Here is a 20,271-nt window from a genome sequence, read left to right as displayed (position 1 = left end):
TTTCATTTTCTACCACCTTAAGCGTAGTACCACACAGATGGTATGTTTCTCTGGGGTCACTTCTACCCATATGCAATACTTTGCATTTTTCAATGTTAAACTTCAGTTGCCACTTCACAGCCCATCTGCCCAAATTTTCTAGATCCTGTTGCAGTAACACACTGCCATTACTGTCATTAATAACCCTGCCAACCTTTGTATCATCTGCAAACTTCAATACTAAGCCTGATATACCTTCATCAATATCATTGATAAATATACAAAACAACAGTGGACGCAACACAGAACCCTGTGGGATTCCACTAATAACATTAGTCCACAAAGAGCAGCACCCATTGATTACCACCCTCTGTCTTCTAGCACTTAACCATCCTTTTATCCATTGTAGCAACTTACCCTTAATACCATTCTGCTCCAATTTGTACAGTAGTCTTCCATGCGCAACAGTGTCAAAAGCTTTCCTGAAATCCAAGTATATGATATCAAAATTATTTTTTGCATCCAGTTCCTTTGTAACCACATCATAATAACCAATCAAATTTGTCAGACAAGACTTTCCCTTAACAAACCCATGTTGTGTCTGAATTATCGTGGCAGTCTTGTCTAGATGATCCTGCAATGCATCTTTAACCAGTGACTCCATTATTTTACCCAGAACAGAAGTTAAACTAACTGGTCTGTAATTACGCGTGTTACCCTTCGATCCCCCTTTGTGAATCGGGGACACATTTGCACATCTCCAGTCCGTGGGGACCTCCCGAGTCCAATGATATTCTCATAATTATGGCTAAGGGTTTGCTTACTTCCTTTGCTGCCTCCTTTAATATAACTGGATAGATCTCATCCACCCCCAGGTGCCTTTCTTATGTTTAACTTCAACAATTTCTCCTCCACTTTGTTCTTAGTTATTACAAAATCATTAAGCACTCTGTTACAATTTGATAACCTTGTGGCATTTTCAAACCTTAATCACTCCTCATGTGTGAAAGTAGATGAAAACTACTCATTCAATTTGTTTGCTATCCTAGCAGAATCATCAACAGTTGAACCATCGGTACCAAGTGGACTAATCAGATTCATTCCCTTTCTTTTAGAGTTTATATAAATAAAGAAATCCTTGCTGTTTTTCTTAGCATACTTTGCCAAAGATTTCTTGTAATCTGACTTCACCTGCCTAACCTCCTTTGTGACTTGATTATAGAATAGATTTTATATATCATAGGCCTCTGTGTCGCCTGATAATTTATGCACATCCCATGCATTTTTCTTCTCTGCCATGAGTCTCATTGTTTCATCTGACAACCATTTAGGCCTAAACCTTGAACAATATTTCTTAATAGGTATGAAACGTTTAGTAGCTTCCACTATTAATTCCTTGAAAGCTTAGAATTTGTTGTTGGTAACATCATCAGTTGGTCCCACTGTATAGAATTTAAAAACTGTCTGGGGCCACTGTAGTCACCTTTACAGAAGCAAAAAAACTTCCTTTACCCCTGATGGTAATTATATCTTTAAGTAAATCCCACATCAGTACACGGCGATCACTGCCACCTAATGGTTCCTTTATCTGTAAATTCTTAATACACGAATGATCACTGCTGATAACCAGATCAAGAGTATTACCCTCTCTGGTTGTCTGTTGAACATGCTGCTGCAGAAAACAATCATCCAATAAATCAACAAGTCTTTCTAGTGTGCGAGTGACCAACCCAATAAGTTCCATTCTATATATGGAAGTTAAAATCCCCCATTATAAGACATTCTGATTTACTAGCACACTATTTCTTTGTACAATTGTTCATTGTACTCATTAGGCCTACAACACTCCTACTCTTATTTTTGCTTTCGCAGTGCTTATGTCACACTAAACTGACTCAACAGTGCATTGTTCATCTATATCAACTGGATGCACTTCTTTTGATTTTATGTTTTTCTTAATTAACAGCATAGCACCTCCGCCCTTCCTATCCTATCTATTATTTCTGTACATATTGTACTCCAAATTCCAGTTCTGCATTCCTTATATCTGTGTGACATCACGTCTCTGCTATCCCAACAATATCCACCTTTGATGTCTTGACCAACACTTCAAATTCATCAAATTTATTTACTATACTTCTAGCATTGGTATACATGTACCTATTCTTATTATTAGTTACCCTAACATATCCCATATACCCACCTGTTTCCATCAGTCCCTGAAACCCCCAACACCCCTAGCTCCATGCTGCTGCTTATTCTGATAGAAGTAGTACAAGAATCACCTACATTTCTGCCTGTGGCTACTTTTAACCTTTTAGTCTGTGAATCCCCCCCCGCCCAAGCTAGCAGTTTTCTAACCCATCTAACACTGCCTCGATAGCATCAGCAAATAAATATTCTTGCATCCTTTCTATTTAAGTGTATCCCATCCTTGTAGAAGCAGTCACTCCTGTTAATAAGCACAGACCAGGCTGAAAAAAATATTACCCCTTGAGCCTTGCACATTTCCTCCAGGGCCGAATTGATTGTCAAGGCTCTCATCACGTACTCCCTCCTATCGTGTCTGGGCAGAATTGCAGACACTTTCATATTTAACCCTAATTCATGACTTTTTTTTGCAACATTGATCTGTACTTGTTAAGTAAATCTGCCTCTACCGTTCTCCAAACTCCACAAATCACTTGGAACTCTGACTTTTTCTCTTTGCAACTTGACTTTCTCCAGTCCAACTTTCCTAACAGTCAGGTAATTTTCCTTGGTGATTTTAATGTTGACATCTTAAACTTCTTCTGTTATCCGGCAACATGGATACAGTTAGTCAAGATGCTGAGGCTTTTGTAATTACTAAAGACCTCACATAAATTGTTCATTTACTTACCAGAATAAGAGACAATCCTAACCATGCAGCCAACACACTTGATCTTTTTTCTCACAAACAACCCTTCTAAGTACACGGTCGAAGTGAGTGGTCCTTCAGGCACCTCAGATCACTACTTGGTGATTGTATCTTTTCCAATGGAGCCTTTATCCATGGCTATTCCCAACCTCGTGTTGTTTGGTATTACAATTGTAAAGCAGTTATAACTAGATTTTGAACAGGCTAAGAGTAGAAAACTTCTTGCCTTAATGGTAGCCAAGCATTCTGGTCTCTTGCCAAAGCTATTGGCCGCAACTTTTGCCCATCTCTGCTCCCACCTCTGTCCAAACCAGATGGTTCTGTTGTCATTTCAGCCAAGGATAAAGCTGATCTGCTAGCATCCCATTTTTCTTCCAACTCATGTATTAATGATCTTGGTAAAATAACTCCCACCATTCCCAACACGCTCCATTCAAGCCTCCTGTGGTCTTCCGTCAAAAGGATGTCAGAAGGATTTTAATGAATCTTGATGCTAAGAAAGCCCCAGGTTCTGATGGTATTTCTCCACTTGTTCTCAAAACCTGTGCTCCTGAACTTACTCCTGTTCTTTGCTGCCTTTTTTTTCACTTTCATATTCCAAAGGTGATTTTCCTTCTGCTCACTGTTGAGTCACTAAACTGACTCAACAGTGCATTGTTCATCTATATCAACTGGATGCACTTCTTTTGATTTTATGTTTTTCTTAATTAACAGCATAGCACCTCCGCCCTTCCTTCCTTCTGCTCAGTTGTTATTCTGGCTTATGTTACCCATTTATGGATAAATTCAATGGAAAAGTTCGGTGAAACACAAGCAGTTGCTCTTGACATTTCAAAGGCTTTCGATCATGCTTGGCATAAAGGTCTTCTAAACAAGTTTCCATCTTATGGTTTACCAACTGTTTTTTCTCTGACCACTCACCGAGGGTGATGGTAGATGGCTCTCTATTTTCTGACTTCTCCACTAATGCTGGTGTCCCCCATGGTTCAGTTCTTTCCTGCACTCTTTTCCTCTTGTATATTAATGACCATCTTCCATTGACCATAAATCTTATCTATAGTTTTGCTGATGACAGTACATTGCATTCCACTTTCTAGTTTGAGCAACCTCGCCAATTCCTTAAATACCGATCTCCAATAAATCATCAATACAAATGTTAATCGCATTTAATCGCATAGTCAGCTACCTGACATAGCTGACCACTCAGCTATGTCAGGTAGAAGAAAAAAAATTTGAATTCAAGTATAAATATGTGATTAAATATTTAAGATGAAAATGTGTATACATATTTTGAGAAACTCCGAATATAAATGGTAATTTAATGTTCAGCATATATTGTTCTTGACATCTGTTTGTTTTCATCAGTTCAGTTGCAGCCAACTTTCAGTGACTTTATGGGCAACTTGCCTCCACGATGTCCGGTCTTGAACAGCTTCTTTCGAGTCCTTCCTGCTCATGCCAGTGTGTTCCTTGTCAACCTTTTCTCCTCGTTTCACTGACCTTGTTCTTGACATAAAACATGTTAATAGTATAAACAGTGTATATCATTCATTTTAAAATCTGCATTTTACTTTTCTTTTATGATGATCCTTTGGGGGAGAGAAGGGTGCCACGAGGGGTTTTAGGTTTGGAAAACAGAATTTGATCAGACTGGATATAAATTTTGGTAGGTTATAATCTTCAGGAGGAATTATGGAGGAAGGTTGTTTTAGAGACTACAGAGAGAGAAAATAAATGGAGAAGAACAAAAGTTAGCAAATTTGAATTGAAATAAGAATGTATGTTCACTGGTTTATATATTTAGACATTTATTTTACAACCTATATCACATTTTTTATATAAAGCTGTCAAAGCTAGTGGTAAGTACTCAAGATAGGTTGAGAAGCAAGAAGAAAACTGTTGATACAGACTATAGAAATAAAAAAATAAATGAAGGGTATCAGTGTTTTGTTAAGGAAGGCTCTTCTCAAAACAACTTTCAATCCATCTGTCATGCAACAATGCAGGCTTCAGCAGTTGCTTTTGGTTTTTCTGTGTTTCTGACTTTTGATCCATCCGTGGCACATATCAGTAACAGCTTCAATAGTTTTTTAAGCTACTGTTCTATTAAAAAATTAATCTTCATTTATTTTTGTCATACCATGTCATGTGACTCTGCATTGGTTTAAACCAACTGGTGTCTGTATTAGCAAGTTTCAACAATAAAGTAGTACAATTTTCAACCATTTACCATAAAAAAATATAACAATATATATATATATATATATATATATATATATATAAATGAAATAAAATCTAGTGGATTTCAGTTATTTGAGACACAGGTTAATCGAGGCAGCCGTTTATTTGGGACAAATCTTAAAGTACAGAATGTAATCGAGAAAATAGCCAGGGTTTTCTTCGTTTAATTGAGATAACATCCTATTTAATCGGAGCAGGAGATTAACCCCCCAATTGTCTTCGAACGGAACACGTGGTTCTATCAGAAACAATTTTAAGCCCATTGTAAAGTGAAATAAGTAAGTGCCAATTAACATGATCACTGGTTAGTAGAATCAGCCGCTTTATACAATCAAATTTCAAAAAACCAATTCACTACGCTTTTTCATTGTTATCATATGTACAGTTATAAGAATCAATTTTGAATACCTATGTGATATTTTTCTAAAGCACATTTCTGGAGGTCACTACCGTAAAACATAAAACAATTTGCAGTTTCCAGTTTATTGGGTTTTTCTTTTAGTACAATCTATTATAAAAGGGTAGTAAACTTGATCTTCATTAAAAAGGCCTCCAAAGTCAGGAACTCGATGATTCATTTTAATACACTAAACACTGACTCAAACCAAAATAAAACCAAAGCTTTAATATAAAATAAATCTGTACAATAAAATATAAACTGAGGTTAAAATAAATTAAAATACAATAAAATAAAAGTATAGTTAAAAGCACTAAAAAGATTAAAATCACTAAAACCGCTATACAACAATAGCTTTTGGCAGCAGCAGCTGCCTTCATCAGCTGAAATGGTTACAGGTTATCCAAACAATATATATATATATATATACCTCCTAGCAGATCCACAACACCCTCACGGCACATGATCAGTATTAACTTCCCTTACACTGGAACCGGAAGTGGCTCGGGTACAAACCATTCTAAACCATTCATCCCTTCTAAGATAAGAGACTCAAAGAATGGATGAATACAGCAGCCCTTATCTCTGTTAATACTGTAGCATCCGGACGAACATATCCACAAGCTCTCCAGCCACTTCCAGTTCCAGAAACCATGGGCTCTATCAACAACCACTCCTTTGGCTGAAACACCATGTCCAGTCTCCCAAGCACGTCCGGTTATGGCTGAACCTCCATAATCAGTTATCTTGATGGCTCTATCATATTAATCCAGGCAATCATGTAATCTACGCTTTATTTCTCCCACGCTCTGGGCACTCTACCTTGTATATGACCACGTCTGACTGCCACCCCCACCCCCGCCTTATGGACTTTCGGTAGCCCATATGAGCTACCGAAAGTCCATAAGGTGGGGTGCCTTGAAGGTCTATTGTGTCATTTGTAGGCATTCTGTTGCATGCTCTGTCCAGGTTTTTGGTGAAGCTCATATCCCCCCATGGTGGGACATTTGGACTTGACCATTAAGAACAGTAGTGATTTCATACAGTTTGTCCGAACTCAGGAGATAGAAGGGGATATGATGGTATCCTTTGACGTTATTTCTTTGTTCAGCTGTATACCCATTGAACATGGTTTGGATTGTGTGTGGGGGGTAGCTTTGGGAAGAGATGATGACTGGAAAGATAGGACAGCCTTGAACTGTGAAGATTTATGTATGTCTAATACTACTATGTTGTTTAGAAACATTATGTATCAGCAGGTCCATAGTGTGGTCATGGGTTCGCCCATTAGTGCAGTTATAGCCAACTTGGCTATGGAAGAGTTTGAAGGTAGGATGCTGACGAGTACTCTTCCACCCCCCGATACGGTTATGGGAGAGATATGTCGATGACACTTTTATGGTGATATGGAAGGGTCAGGATAATGAAGTGCTCATTTCCCCTTTAGGAAAGGATAGAAGAAGGGGAAGAATGATGGTTCGCCCTATGTTCAGTTTACCTCAGAGGTGGAGGGGACCCTTCCTTTCCTCGATATGTATGTGTACAGGGAAGGCCAATGCTTGAGAACTAAGGTTTATAGAAAACCTATGTGTCACGGCCAGTACACACATTTTAAATCAGCTCAGGCTGGTGGCCACAAGAAGAGTGTGATTAAGGCATTGATGGGGTCGCATTGTTCCTCCTCCGAGGAGAGAGATGATGGGGTTAGACGGGTTACGGCTAACCTCAAGGTATGTGGCTATCCCCAGAGTGTTATTGATGGTTGTCTAAAAGGATATGAGTAGGGGTCATAGGGATGTTTTCACACCTAGGGCTACCGCATACATTCCCTATTATCCGGGTATCTCCAAACCCATTGCACATATGCTATGTTCGTATCAGATGCACTGTGTACAACTTCCTGGCAGGAGACTTCACACGGTGGTGTCCAAGGTCAAAGATCCCACTGGCACTGGTGATAACAGTGGGGGTTATATATATAAGAGGTTGAGTACCCGGAGCGTGGGAGAAACAAAGCATAGATTATGCAATCGCTTGGGTGAACATGACAGAGCCATCAAGATAGCCGATTATGGAGGTTCAGCCACAGATGAACATGCTTGGGAGACTGGGCATGGTATTTCAGCCAAAGGAGTGGTGGTTGTTGATAGAGCCTGTGGTTTCTGGAACCGGAAGTGGCTGGAGAGCTTGTGGATATGCTCATCTGGACCCTACAGTATTAACAGGGATAAGGGCTGTCATATTCATTCGTTATTTGAGTCTCTTATTTTAGGAAGGGATAAACGGTTTAGAATGGTTTGTGCCCAAGCCACTTCCGGTTCCAATGTAAGGGAAGTTAATACTGATCATGTGCCGTGAGGGGGTATCGCGGACCTGCTGGGAGGTATATATTATTGTTTGGATAACCTGTAACCATTTCAGATGATGAAGGCAGCTGCTGCTGCTGCTGCCAAAAGCTATTGTTGTATAGTGGTTTTAGTGATTTTAATATTTTTAGCGCTTGTAACTACATTTTTATTTTATTGTATTTTTTTTTAACCTCAGTTTATATTTTATTGTACAGATTTATTTTATATTAAAGCTTTGGTTTTATTTTAATTTGAGTCAGTGTTCAGTGCATTTAAACTCGATCTTATTGCATTTCTGATAATACCGAAAGCTGGAATTTTGTGGGTTTTTACATTATTATGGTGAAATGTGTTTCCCCTTTCATGAAACCATGAAATATTCAATCATATAAAAAACATAAATAAATTTTCAGAATCTTCTGTTCATTTCTATTTTTTAAGCTTCGTAAACTTGTTACTCTGTATCTCACTTGGGTTTTTTTTTTTTTTGATTTGGTAGTTGTTGGCGCATCGGCTTCTGTAGCCATATTGCACCTCCCACGGTTTTTGCAGTACTTTGATCCAAGCCCGAGGCGGGAATCGAACCCACGACCTTTGGGTTGCCGGGCAGGTACTTTACCCACTCGGCTAGCCCGGTCGGCATCTCACTTGGGCATATCACGTTAGTTGCAATTTGTGCGTGCTGTGTTCTCTGTTATTGATTGCTTATCTTTTTTATTGTTTTAAATTTTACAATCCAAAAAAAAAAAAAAAAAAAAAAATGTCAGTGAACAGAAATATTAATTAATTAGCATGTACATATTACAGTATCAATTAAGCTATTTCTTCCAATTTTCACTTATCATTTAATTCTGTTAATAGGTAAGGTAATAAATTGCAAATTTGTGCTTAATATATCTTTACTTTTATAGCCTGTGGATAATATTCCTCCTATTTTCGCTTATTAGAATCGTTGTTTAAGAGAATTAAAATTCAACTCACAAACGTGATCACAATGACCGGCACTTGTCACATATTGTATAGTGAATGAATCGTAAAGTGGGAGTCCACTGTATTTTTAACTATTTACTCGAAACTTCGCATAATTGGGGCAGCTGCTTCATTGAGCCAAAGTGCATTAGTCCCAATGTGTCCCAAATAACTGGAATCCACTGTAATAATAATAATAAATGAAATTAAATGAATAAAAAAAATAAAAATTTCCATCATTATTGTCTTTCTTTACTTTACTTCTTATCTTTGTGTTAACACCTTTCTTTTCTCTTTCCAACCTTCAGACAATCCTTGCTGCTAGATTCACTAACTACTACAGAAAACTTAAAATAAAATAGAAAAGAAGAAGGGAAAAAAAAAAACTTTCCATTACTTTCTCTACAATGCTTCAGGTTCTTTCCTACTGGGTTTCTGACCTGCAACTTATCTACTATATCAGAGCACAGTAAATTTCTAGCTGATAATACAGCATCGCTCACATACACCAAATTAAAAAAAAAAAAATCACAAATTAATATGGCATTTAATTTAACAAGAGGTTACTAAGAAACAACCTCACTTTACTTAACTTAGATACTTACCAATGCAACCATCTGACAACTTTTGATCTTCTGTGACTAAAGCTTCATGCACAGTAATAAAAAATTTCAGTGCCTAAAATTATATTTCAGTACATTAATAACTAATTATCATTACATTTCAAGAATTGATCACTAATGTTTAAATTCTGGTGCATGAAGTCAATTATAGTGATGTAATCAATTTTAAAAACAACTGATTGTGTCAATGTCTTTTAATAAGAAATAAAAAAATTTCTCTTAATGTCTTTCATCCCTTACAGCCTTACTTTTCCACCAGCTGTGGAAATGTGTGTGTGTGTGTGTGAGAGAGAGAGAGAGAGAGAGAGAGAGAGAGAGAGAGAGAGAGAGAGAGAGAGAGAGAGAGAGAGAGAGAGAGAGAGAGAAAAACCAGTGTATGTGGTGTTTAATTCTGTATAAATTCTGTGTATTTAACATAACATAATTTAATGAATTATATTATCATAAATTAAATATTTTATGTAATTTTATCAGGGTGAAATACACAATGGCACTGCTTCCCAGCTTTGCAGACTTAAACAGCCAGGTAACAGCATGAAATAATTATGTTATTAAAGATTTATGTTAGAAAATGTTATGTTATTAAAAAAGAAATAAATTCGATTTTTCAATCATAAAAACATGGGTCAAAAAAATTCTAACTTATGACATATGAAAGCATTAACACTATCTATGAATGCTTTCTTATGTGATAAGAAAGCATGAATACTCTCTATTGATTTAATATCAACCATATATATATATATATATATATATATATATATATATATATATATATATACACTAATTAAAAACACTATATGTAACAGTGAAACATGGTAGAATCTCATAAATTTGACATTCAAAAATCAAGCACTTTTTAAATATTTCTCCCAAGGGCTGATTACCCTCAGAGAAATAACTGGCCAGACTTAAAAAAGCAAAAAAAAAAAAACCACAGGAGCCAGATTTGTTTCATTAACAATTTCCAAACACTAATTTCTGTTTGTTTTACATATTTCTTGATTGTATGTCATTATTACTCTGCATTTTCAACATATAAAATCATTAATCAATAGTAATTCAGATTTTAAGGCAACTTGATTGCTAAAATCATACTGCACCAATTATACCTCTAAAAAGATTACAGGAATCAGAGGTATTGTACATCAAATAAAAACATTCCAATGTTGTGATTCCTAACAATCTTTTTAGATTATTTAGTTTTTGATTGAATAGTAAAATTAGTACAAAAGATACTTACTTTATTATATATCCAAAATTGTGCGAATTAAAATTTTGCCTTGGCAAACTTGGTAAGTTCAGGCGAACTAACAGTGTAATTTAATGTAGTCACGGGATAAGTAAAATTAAAATTTTGCCTGATCCTGTGACTACATTAAATTACACTGTTACTTCGCCTGAACTTGCCAAGAATACATAAATTGAATTACCCATGATATTAGATTATTTTGAATGGAGGAAATCTCCAAGACAGGCATCGAAATTAGCCACAAAGCAAGAATAGACACACTTTTGCTGATGACCAGGTTCTAATAGAAGAATGAAACTCATTGCAGAAGACCATCTTCTCATTAAACAAAATAGCAAAATCACTTAATATGGAAATTTCAACTTCAAAGTCAAAAATGATGGCATTTAAAGGAAGAGATCCAATAAGCAGAAAGATCTGCATTACAATAATATTATCAAACAAGTTAACACTTTCAAATACCTAGGATACCACCTGTCCTATGAAAAAGAAAAAGATATTGAGCAAAAAATAAATAATTACATAGGAATTACAAGGACACAGATACATAACACCCTTGCCAGACTATCCCAATCTAAGGCTCTGAGGTATGCACAATGAGCAAAGTGCATAGGAGGAGGTTGACTGGTGCAGAAATTCACTTCCTGTGCAGAACCACAGGCTATACCAGACTTGACATGAAAAGAAATCAAGGCATCCTGTCAGAACTGCAACAACTTCAGTACTGAATTTTATCAACAGAAACAGATGGATCCAGCATGTAGAGAGAGAATGGAGGACAAATGCTATCTGAAAGAGATTCTAAACTACAAACCCTGGGGAAGGAGAGACAGAGGCAGACCCCCCCCCTACAAAGAGAAAGAAAGACCATAGCAGGCCATTAGGCCAAATACCGGACAGGAAGAAGATTAGACTATTATCATTATTGTGTGCATGTGTGTTAAGTGTCAAAGCAACTAAGGCTATAAAATGATAGTATATTATGCCAGTAAACTGTACACATTCTATAGTCAATCTGTCTGTTTGCTTGATGAAAAAATCTGAGTTTCTTGGAGTAAAAACCATGAAACCTTTGTCTGAGACAGACTAACTCAGCTGTTGTGGAAATAAAAAAAAAAAAAAAAAAAAAAGCCCATAAAAATTTCTCTCATCACTGATGGGATTCGAACCTGGGAATTTTTCACCTGGTACGGGGGAAGATAGTGATTATATCCACTGTACTACCAGCAAGGGGAATAATACTAAACTATATGCATAATTTTCAAGAGTGCTAAATTTTGAAGATGACAGATGCCATTACAGAAGAAAGCCATTTTGAATTTTCTTTTCTAATACTGTAATAATATTGAACTATTCCTCTGCATGGGGGGGGGGAGGGTTTCTGTTTTGCTAATATGGTAAAAACTTTTGTATTTTATTTGAAGTAACATAATAACAAGCAACTTGTGAATGCGAGTATGATGATTAAGCAAATTAACATTTCATCAAAGACCCATCTCTGCAACATATGAGAGCATTGTGGAAGAACTAACCAAACTATTAAAGGAGATGAACAGGTGATATGTGAAGAGTGTGTGTGTGTGATTTTTTGGTTGATGCAAGAAAGCAAACTTAAATAGCATCAGCAAAAAAAAAAAAAAAAACCCAATCAACATTTACCTTTTCACCAGTTCATCCCTATGTGGGCAAAAGCTCAATACTGGAATCAGTTTGCTATTGCTGGAGGCATAAAAGTATCCCCAAAGGCAGAAATTTAACACAGTCGCATATACAATTATATAGTACAGAAGACAGAGTCATCTACCATCAGTGAGCAGTCAGAGAGAAAATTGGATAATCAATTGCAAAAAACAGTTGACAAACCATAAGATGGAAGCTTGTTTAGAAGACCTTTATGCCAAACACTAATTTTTCTTTTCAAAAAATATAACAAAAGCAGACTATAAACTTTGTATTCATTCTGTGCTCTCTGAAACTCTGTTCATTGCTCAAAAATCTTAACGACGTTTATGACCTTTGTTAATGGCGTGAGGTTAAACAATTGGTGAAATAATGTTTTATAGCACTTTTAGCACTGGTTCTTACCAATCACTTTTTTTTACTTAATTTTATTTTTGTGTACCTTCTCGCATCTCATATATTGTGAATGTTTCTTATCACTGCATTGCTGGGATTCTTAGATTGCCTATCTGTTCACCAGTGAGACTCCAAACAGATTTAAAATTTAAGTTTGTAGAAAACAATTTATATAAAAAAGGAGTATACTTCCCCAGTGAAGTAGTGTGTTTCATATACAGAGTGCAATATTAAGGCAACTCATGGAGATAAATTTTTTTTTTTTTATAAATGAAAACCACAAACACAAAAGGGATTAGAACCTACAGTACTTAGTACCGTGCATGGGTGAAAGCCGAGATGATGAAAGAAGACACTTGTTGACACTACACCTGAATTTCTGCAGTTTTCTATAATTTTCAGGAAATATGCACTAAGGTAGGTTATTCCAGAAAATGGAAGTTCAATGAATAAACGAAGGGGAAAAAGCTGGTTCAGTGAGTTTGAAGTTGAACAGTAAAAGGATGTTGACTGGTTGCTGTGGCATATGTTCAGACTGGTTTGGAAGAGAGAGAGAGAGAGAGAGAGAGAGAGAGAGAGCACAAATTACAGAAGCCAATTTAGAAGAACAACATCCATGGAAAGATCTATACAAAAGGCATGCAGCAGACAAAATGTCTATGAGAGAGATTGGACAGACTCTGTTAGAAATGAGTCATTAATTAACCTAACTCCTGCTTTTGAAATGGAATCTAGAAACCTGAGGGAAGTTTTTGGGCGCTGCCCCAAAAACCAAAATCAACTAAGTTATCTTTACCCCACTGGAAAATTACCCGGAGATTGGCATTTAAGGAACTGGTAGTGGACATTCAGGAAGTTGAAGCTGTTTGTGCAGGGAAAGTTTTTTAAATTGTAAGATGAAATTCAATGTGCTATCATCAGCAAAACTATGGATAGGATTTCCTGTCAATGGAAGAAGATCATTAATATACAAGAGGAAAAGAGTGGGAGAAAGAACTGAACCTTTGGGAACACCAGCACCAAATACTATCACCCACATGAGTGGTCAGAGAGAAAACTGGATACCCGATTACAAAAAACAGTTGGCAAACCATAAGATAGAAGCTTCTTTAGAAGACCTTTATGCCAAACACAATCAAAAGCCATTGAAGTGTGAAGAGCAACTGCTTGGGTTTCACCAAACTTTTCCACTGAATTTGTTCATAGATGGGTAATATAAACCAGAATATCACCAGTGGATTGACAATGATGGACTCCATACTGATGATCAATGATTGGATGGAAGGTCTCTAGATAGTTTACGAGTTGGTGATTAATTGATTTCTCCATTAATTTAGAAAGAGTACAAGTAAGCACAATGGGACATTAATTGGATGGGGGGATTTTTCACCCATTTTAAAAACTGGTTGGATATGAGCAAATTTCCAAGCAGACGGGAAAACACCTTTCGAATAAGAAAGTGAAAAAAGGTGACACAGAATAGGAGTAAGTTCAGGAACACAGGTTTTGAGAACAAGAGGAGAAATACCATCAGGATCTGGAGCTTTCACATCACAATTGTTCGAAATCCTTCTGACATCCTTTACACAGAAGACATTGAATGGAGGCATTGAATGCAGCGTACTGATAATGAAATGGTTTACCAAGATCATCAATATACAAGTTGGAAGAAAAATAGGTTGTCAGCAGGTCAGCCACTTCATTGGCCAAAGTGGCAATAGAACCATTTGGTTTTGACAGAGATGGGCAAACATTGCAGCCAATAGCTCTGAAAAGAAACCAGAATGCTCAACTACCATTTGGACAAGAAGCAAGTTTTCTATCCTTAGCCTGTTCGAAATCTAACTTGGACTGATTAATAACTGCTTTATTGTAGTAACAAGTTTTATTGTAGGTAGAAAATGAACCTGCAGATTTGGATATAAGTGAATTGTGATATGCAACATATCTTGAATAGTCTTCGCACATTTATTGGAAAACCAAAGTTTAGATAAAGGATGAGATTGTAAAGTGGAGTGTGGAATAAAGGGTTTCATCCCTACAAGAATAATTTCACTCACATGATCGGAGCATATGTTGCCATCAGAAAATTAAAAACATCAATCTGGCCAAGGAAAAGAAGAATCGAAATCTTGCAGATAATCTGATTCTGCATCCTTGTAATGCCAAACAAGTGGTTGAAAATCGCTGGCAAACAAACAAAGTCTCCATTGGAGAAAAGACCATCATCAAGTTGTGATCTGAGGCCCATAGAAGACCACTCACCTCGACCGTGTACTTAGAAGGGTTGTTTGTAAGAAAAAGATCAAGTGTGTTGGCTGTGTAGCTAAAACTGTGTCGTATTCTGTTAGGCAAATGAGCAGTCTCTGCGGGGTCATTAGTAATTGCAAAAGCCTGAGCATTGTGACCAGTTGGATCCTTGTGACTAGAAAATGGAAGCCAGCTTGAGTTGTGAAAATGAAATTAACCAAGGAAAATTACCACACTGTTCGGATAGTTGTACTGGAGAAAGTCAAGTTTCAAAGAGAGGAAGTCAAAAATTTCCAAGTGATTAGTGGAGTTGTAAGATTGATAAAGGCAACAGATGAATTTGATAGAATGTGGTAGAGAGATTTTAATCCAGAGAGATCAAAAAGAGGAGATTCCAAATTACTGATATTCTCTGACAGGGAATATCAGAATGGATATATGCACAAGTACCACCTTTGAAGCAAAAGGAATCATACAGTGAATAATTTGGGCAACTGAAATGAGCAGTGGGTGAATCAACCAATAACTGGAATTCTGTCAGAAAAAATACATGGGGTAAGTTGTAATGGACATCATTCAGATTATAACTGAGACCAGGCATATTTGTGAAATGAATGAGGAAGTGTTTGGGATGTTTAGATCTTTTTGCAGATAAGTTTGTTCTATTAATTCGACAATTCATGATGTATTCAGTAGTAAGAAAAGGTGGAGAAAACATGCTTGAGGAAGTAATGAAATTTTTGGATATGATGTAACCATGGCAAGAATGTACCCAGCTTCATATGGCCCCGACAATGTGCCCCCCCCATACACACTACTCAGACTCCATCCAGTCACTATCTGGCAGAGTAGAGGCAAGTGTGTTAGTTGTCTGATGGCACCAAGGGTTCTCCCCATTTCCACATTGTATTCTTTGTGAGTGACACAGAACTCTGTGGAGACCAGAGATTTAAAATTCTGTTGTGTAGCCTTATTTTCAGTTGTTTCTCTGACCATTTAGCCGTTGGGGCCCCTATTGGGACCCACTGTTGCCCACATTTGTCACGAGGAGGCAAGTCAGGCACCCAATAGATTATTTAAGTACTCTGGCAGGCTCCACCACCTAATTTCCAAGGATTTCAGTGGCAACGCCTATATATATATATATATATACACTGGTGTTCAAAGAAAGTGCATCACCTAGGAATTTCACATTTCTAACCCTTTTTTCAGATGATATGTTACATTAATGACTGGCATCACAAATAGAAATATAAACAAAAGATATTTATTAATAGTTAAGGCAAAGCTAAGTAATATTTGACAGGTGCTCTCAAAATATTCCAAAGTGAGCATTTGCAACCTTTATACAACAGTTTTGGTAAACACGACAATTATGGCTGAAATGTTACAGAAGCCCTCAATTTGTTTCAGTTTATCATTTTAAATGGAAAACAAAATGAAAAGTTCACCAGGTGCAAACTAATATTTAGTTGAACTGCCTCTGGCCCTGATGACAGCAGCACACCGTCGAGGCATTCACAAGATCAATTTCTGAACCACAAACTATCAGTTTGTGGTTCCAAACACGAATTATGAAGTTCACGAAGGGTCTTTGGTTTCTTTCTGGCAACTGCAGATTCCACACGATGCCAACAGTTCTCTATAGGATTCAGGTCCCGGCTGTTTCCTGGCCAACTAACAGTTGTAATGGACTGTTCTTCAAACCATTTTTTTTACCTGTAACAAATGTAAACACATTACTGTCGAACCTCTAATGCAGAAATGAAGCTAAAGTAACTACAGAAGTACTGTAGTTACTTTAGCTTACACTTTTCGCCCGATGACAAGGAGCAGAGTCATCCTGAAAGATGCAGTTACTTGGCAGGTTGAAATGGTCTCTAATGGTTGGCAGCAATTTGCCTTCCAATATAGCCAAGTATCCATTGGCATTTATGGAACCTTTTTTAAAACTGCGGGTGACTTACTCAGTGATACAAAATGCACTCCTATATCATTTGGCTGGTAGGGAATTTCACTGTAGACACCATACAGTCTGAATGGTATTCTTCACCATGTCTATGGTGAAGAATACCATTGTCCATGCTGTCTCCCATCAGAGCCATGCAGGTTGAATTTCTACTCATCTGAGAAAATAAGTGATCTCCACTGCTCGGGGGTCCATTTGACGGGCTTCTTACACCAAATTAATCAGATCTTTTTCATTTTTTTGTGTGAGGAGGGGCTTCTTCTTAGGACATCGAGCTACAAGTCCATTTTTGAAGAGTCGTCTTCTGACTGTTACTGCACTTGCTATCACTCATGTATGTTTTTCCATTCTCTTTTCAGCTGAGATGAAGCAGCTTTATGGTTTTTAAGGCATAAAGTGCGGTCCTATTTTGGCATAGAGACTCGTTTGCATCCGGTTCCTTTTTTCCTATCACCAGAACCAGTAATCTTGAGTTTGGAAAAAAAATCTATTCACTGTTGACTGATTACAAGACACTCTGTAAGCAATATGACGAAGAACATCCTTCATCACGTAAAGCAACAATAGCTCTCTTTCTCTGTGGCATCAGTTGCATGTAACTCGTGCATGTGTGTGTGTGTGTGTGTGTTATGGGAGTTTAACGGCGCATAAGCTGCTGTGGCTATAATGCACCTATTCATGTAACTCGCCATCCTTACACAAGCAAGGAAAGACTGCAACTCTTGCAGAGCGTGCTTATATAGCTGAAAGTAACAGCTAATGCAATATTACCTCAACACCTACGCGTGTCAATCTTATCTGATGCAATCTGTAAGAAATATTGCCATATACTTACGTTATTCGGACAACAATTACAATTTTAAGGGGTCATGCACTTTCTTTGAAAACCAGTGTGTGTGTATATATATATATATATATATATATAAATATATAAAAAGGGGTGTACACTAGAATTTGGCTGAAAGAGATTTACAAGAAAGCGGTAGAATTTAAACGTTGATTAGAATTTGGCGACATTGTTAGGGGGTGTACTCGGTCGGTTTAATGAGGGGGGTAGACTGAAGACTGGGAGGAAAACAGAAGGATGGGGACATTAGAGTAGGCATCCTTAGAGTAGGCTCGTCTCCACTGATCTCTTTGGTCGGTGAAGACGAGCCCCACCAGGCAAAGTATGGGGAGAGGCAGGGAAGGGAGAAGACAGAGAGCCATCTCCTCCCTCCCTGCCTGGGGATGGGGTTTTAAAGGAGGGAACCGGGTTAGAGTACCCAGTTCAGGTTGCCAATGCGTGTCGGCAGCAAGGCCACAGTATGTCTTCGTCGGTGATGACTGTCATGTCCATGTAGTGTCAAATCCAGTAGGAAGGTCAAACTGCCCATCTTGCTCTGGAGTTGGGGCATGTTAGCTGGCAGTGGGGAGCCCACCAGGCGAAGGGGTGGGAGACACACATTTACTTCATTCATAATCTGCATTGTCACTCTACTTGCATTCTATTTTTTTTTTCTTTTTTTCTCTCTTTTTTTCTTTTCAACCATTCATCTTTTTCTTACACACGGGGGGGGGGGGGTGAATGCAATGATGTGTAATGTAAATTTAAATACTAATTAAGACTAGGGTTAGTGTGTACTTAACTGTAGCATTTATCGTTTGTGCTCTTTTTCTTGCACACTTACTTCTGGCTTTCATTTCATTTGCTAGACTCTTGCTTTCTGCACTGCACTCTCTGGGCACCTCAAATTACTGTTATTCTTCATTTGTGGCGCAGGCCTAGCTGCAAGTTTTTTGCAGGCCAGGGGAGAATGCAGTGATAGTGTTTGTGTTAGTAAATGTTTGTTAGTATATATAAAGTAATATAAGTTATTTTTAACTTTATATTCTTTCAGCCAATTACATTTGCTCTTCCGCTCATTCCCATTCACTCTCTCTTTCCCTCATGATAGGTCACTCTTTCTTTCACCAAAACTGCCATTTATTCCCTTTTATCGTAATTCCTAGTTCACTCAGTTCCCATCCTATTCATTCTGTCTTTCATTCATTCTACATTGCCTCCCCTTGCTACTAGCTTACTGATATTTTTCAACTAATCTGTTTCCCTGGCTGCCTGTACATCTCCCACCCCTATGTGGTTACTTATTTGTGTGGGGCGCCAGGTTCCTATGGTAGGGTAGTCCTGGGGGGGGGGGGTTGTCATGTCAGGTTTCTGTCAGGCTACAGAATACTGCTATCCTGACAGTTTTTAAGTCATCGCCTGGGCATGGTGGGAAACTTGGGCAATTTTAACTAATGATTATTGTTTAATTGCTGGGGGGACTGAATTGCTATTCTTTGGATAGTTCTGCGCATTTCAAATACTTACTGTGCCAGGGGCATACCACTTAGGTGGCTTTGGGCTAACAATTGCCACCCGTGGCAGAAACCATTTGGTAACCAGACCTATGGTTTCCTGCTCCCACTTTGTTTGCCATAGCTCATGGAGCTTTGTGGCTATTTTTTTCTTTCAGCCTTGAAGGTGTTGGTTGTATCAACATCTTCCCCAGAAATTCTGTGGGTATGTCCTTTTTAAATCAATAATATAAGCCTTTTTTGGCTACTTCCAAGTAAAGTGGGAGAGTTCCAGTCAGCCAACATAGCACAGGTGTGCTCACTGTGTGACATGCTCTGGTAATAGTGAGAAGTATTGTCGTTTGTATCGATTCTAATTTATTCCTATTTCTTACTATGGCCGAGTGGGTGAACCATGCACCGTCTCCATAGGTGATAACAGGTAGGAACATTGCACAGTATATGATTGCCAGGGTCTTTCTTTTGAGCCCTCAGTCTGCTCGACTGATCCACTGCCAGGATCAGTCGAGCAGATCTTTGTTAAGTTGGTCAAATGGGGATAAAAAGTTAATTTTGAATCAAAGACCACTCCAAGATATTTTAGTTCTGTTACCATTATTACAGTGGTTGTGTTAATTTTGATTTGTGGGCATCTTATGTCCAAATTGCCTTTTAGAAGTATTTGTTTGTTTTTTTTTAGATGATATTTTGAGCATATGCATTTGTGCCCACTCCTGCAGCTGCATGAGGGCGGTATTTGATCTTTGCTCTACAACCACTCGCGTGTTACCTTTTACAAGGAAAATCATGTCATTTGCAAAGGCCAGGCTTTCTACAGGGCCCATATCCAAGGCCAGAAATTCGTCCAGAACAATATTCCAGAAGAAAGGGCCAAGGATTGAACCCTGTGGGCAGCCTCTATTCACATGGTGTGTCAATTCCTGGAACC

General features: G+C 37.7%; 1 protein-coding gene across 1 annotated transcript in view; it reads right to left on the bottom strand.

The window, feature by feature from the left end:
- The window catches only part of LOC150078036 (uncharacterized), a 321,641-nt gene that overhangs the window by 75,301 nt on the left and 226,069 nt on the right, over positions 1 to 20,271 (bottom strand). Inside the window, exon 15 of the mRNA XM_090384437.1 lies at positions 9,439 to 9,511. Coding sequence (XP_090240563.1) covers positions 9,439 to 9,511 — 73 coding nt within the window. The remainder of the gene's footprint in view (positions 1 to 9,438; positions 9,512 to 20,271) is intronic.

The sequence above is a fragment of the Mastigoproctus giganteus genome, chromosome 11 (genome assembly GCF_048544385.1).
Source record: "Mastigoproctus giganteus isolate SK-2022 chromosome 11, ASM4854438v1, whole genome shotgun sequence".
Lineage (NCBI taxonomy): Eukaryota > Metazoa > Arthropoda > Arachnida > Uropygi > Thelyphonidae > Mastigoproctus > Mastigoproctus giganteus.
This window is presented reverse-complemented; position numbering and strand designations above follow the sequence as displayed.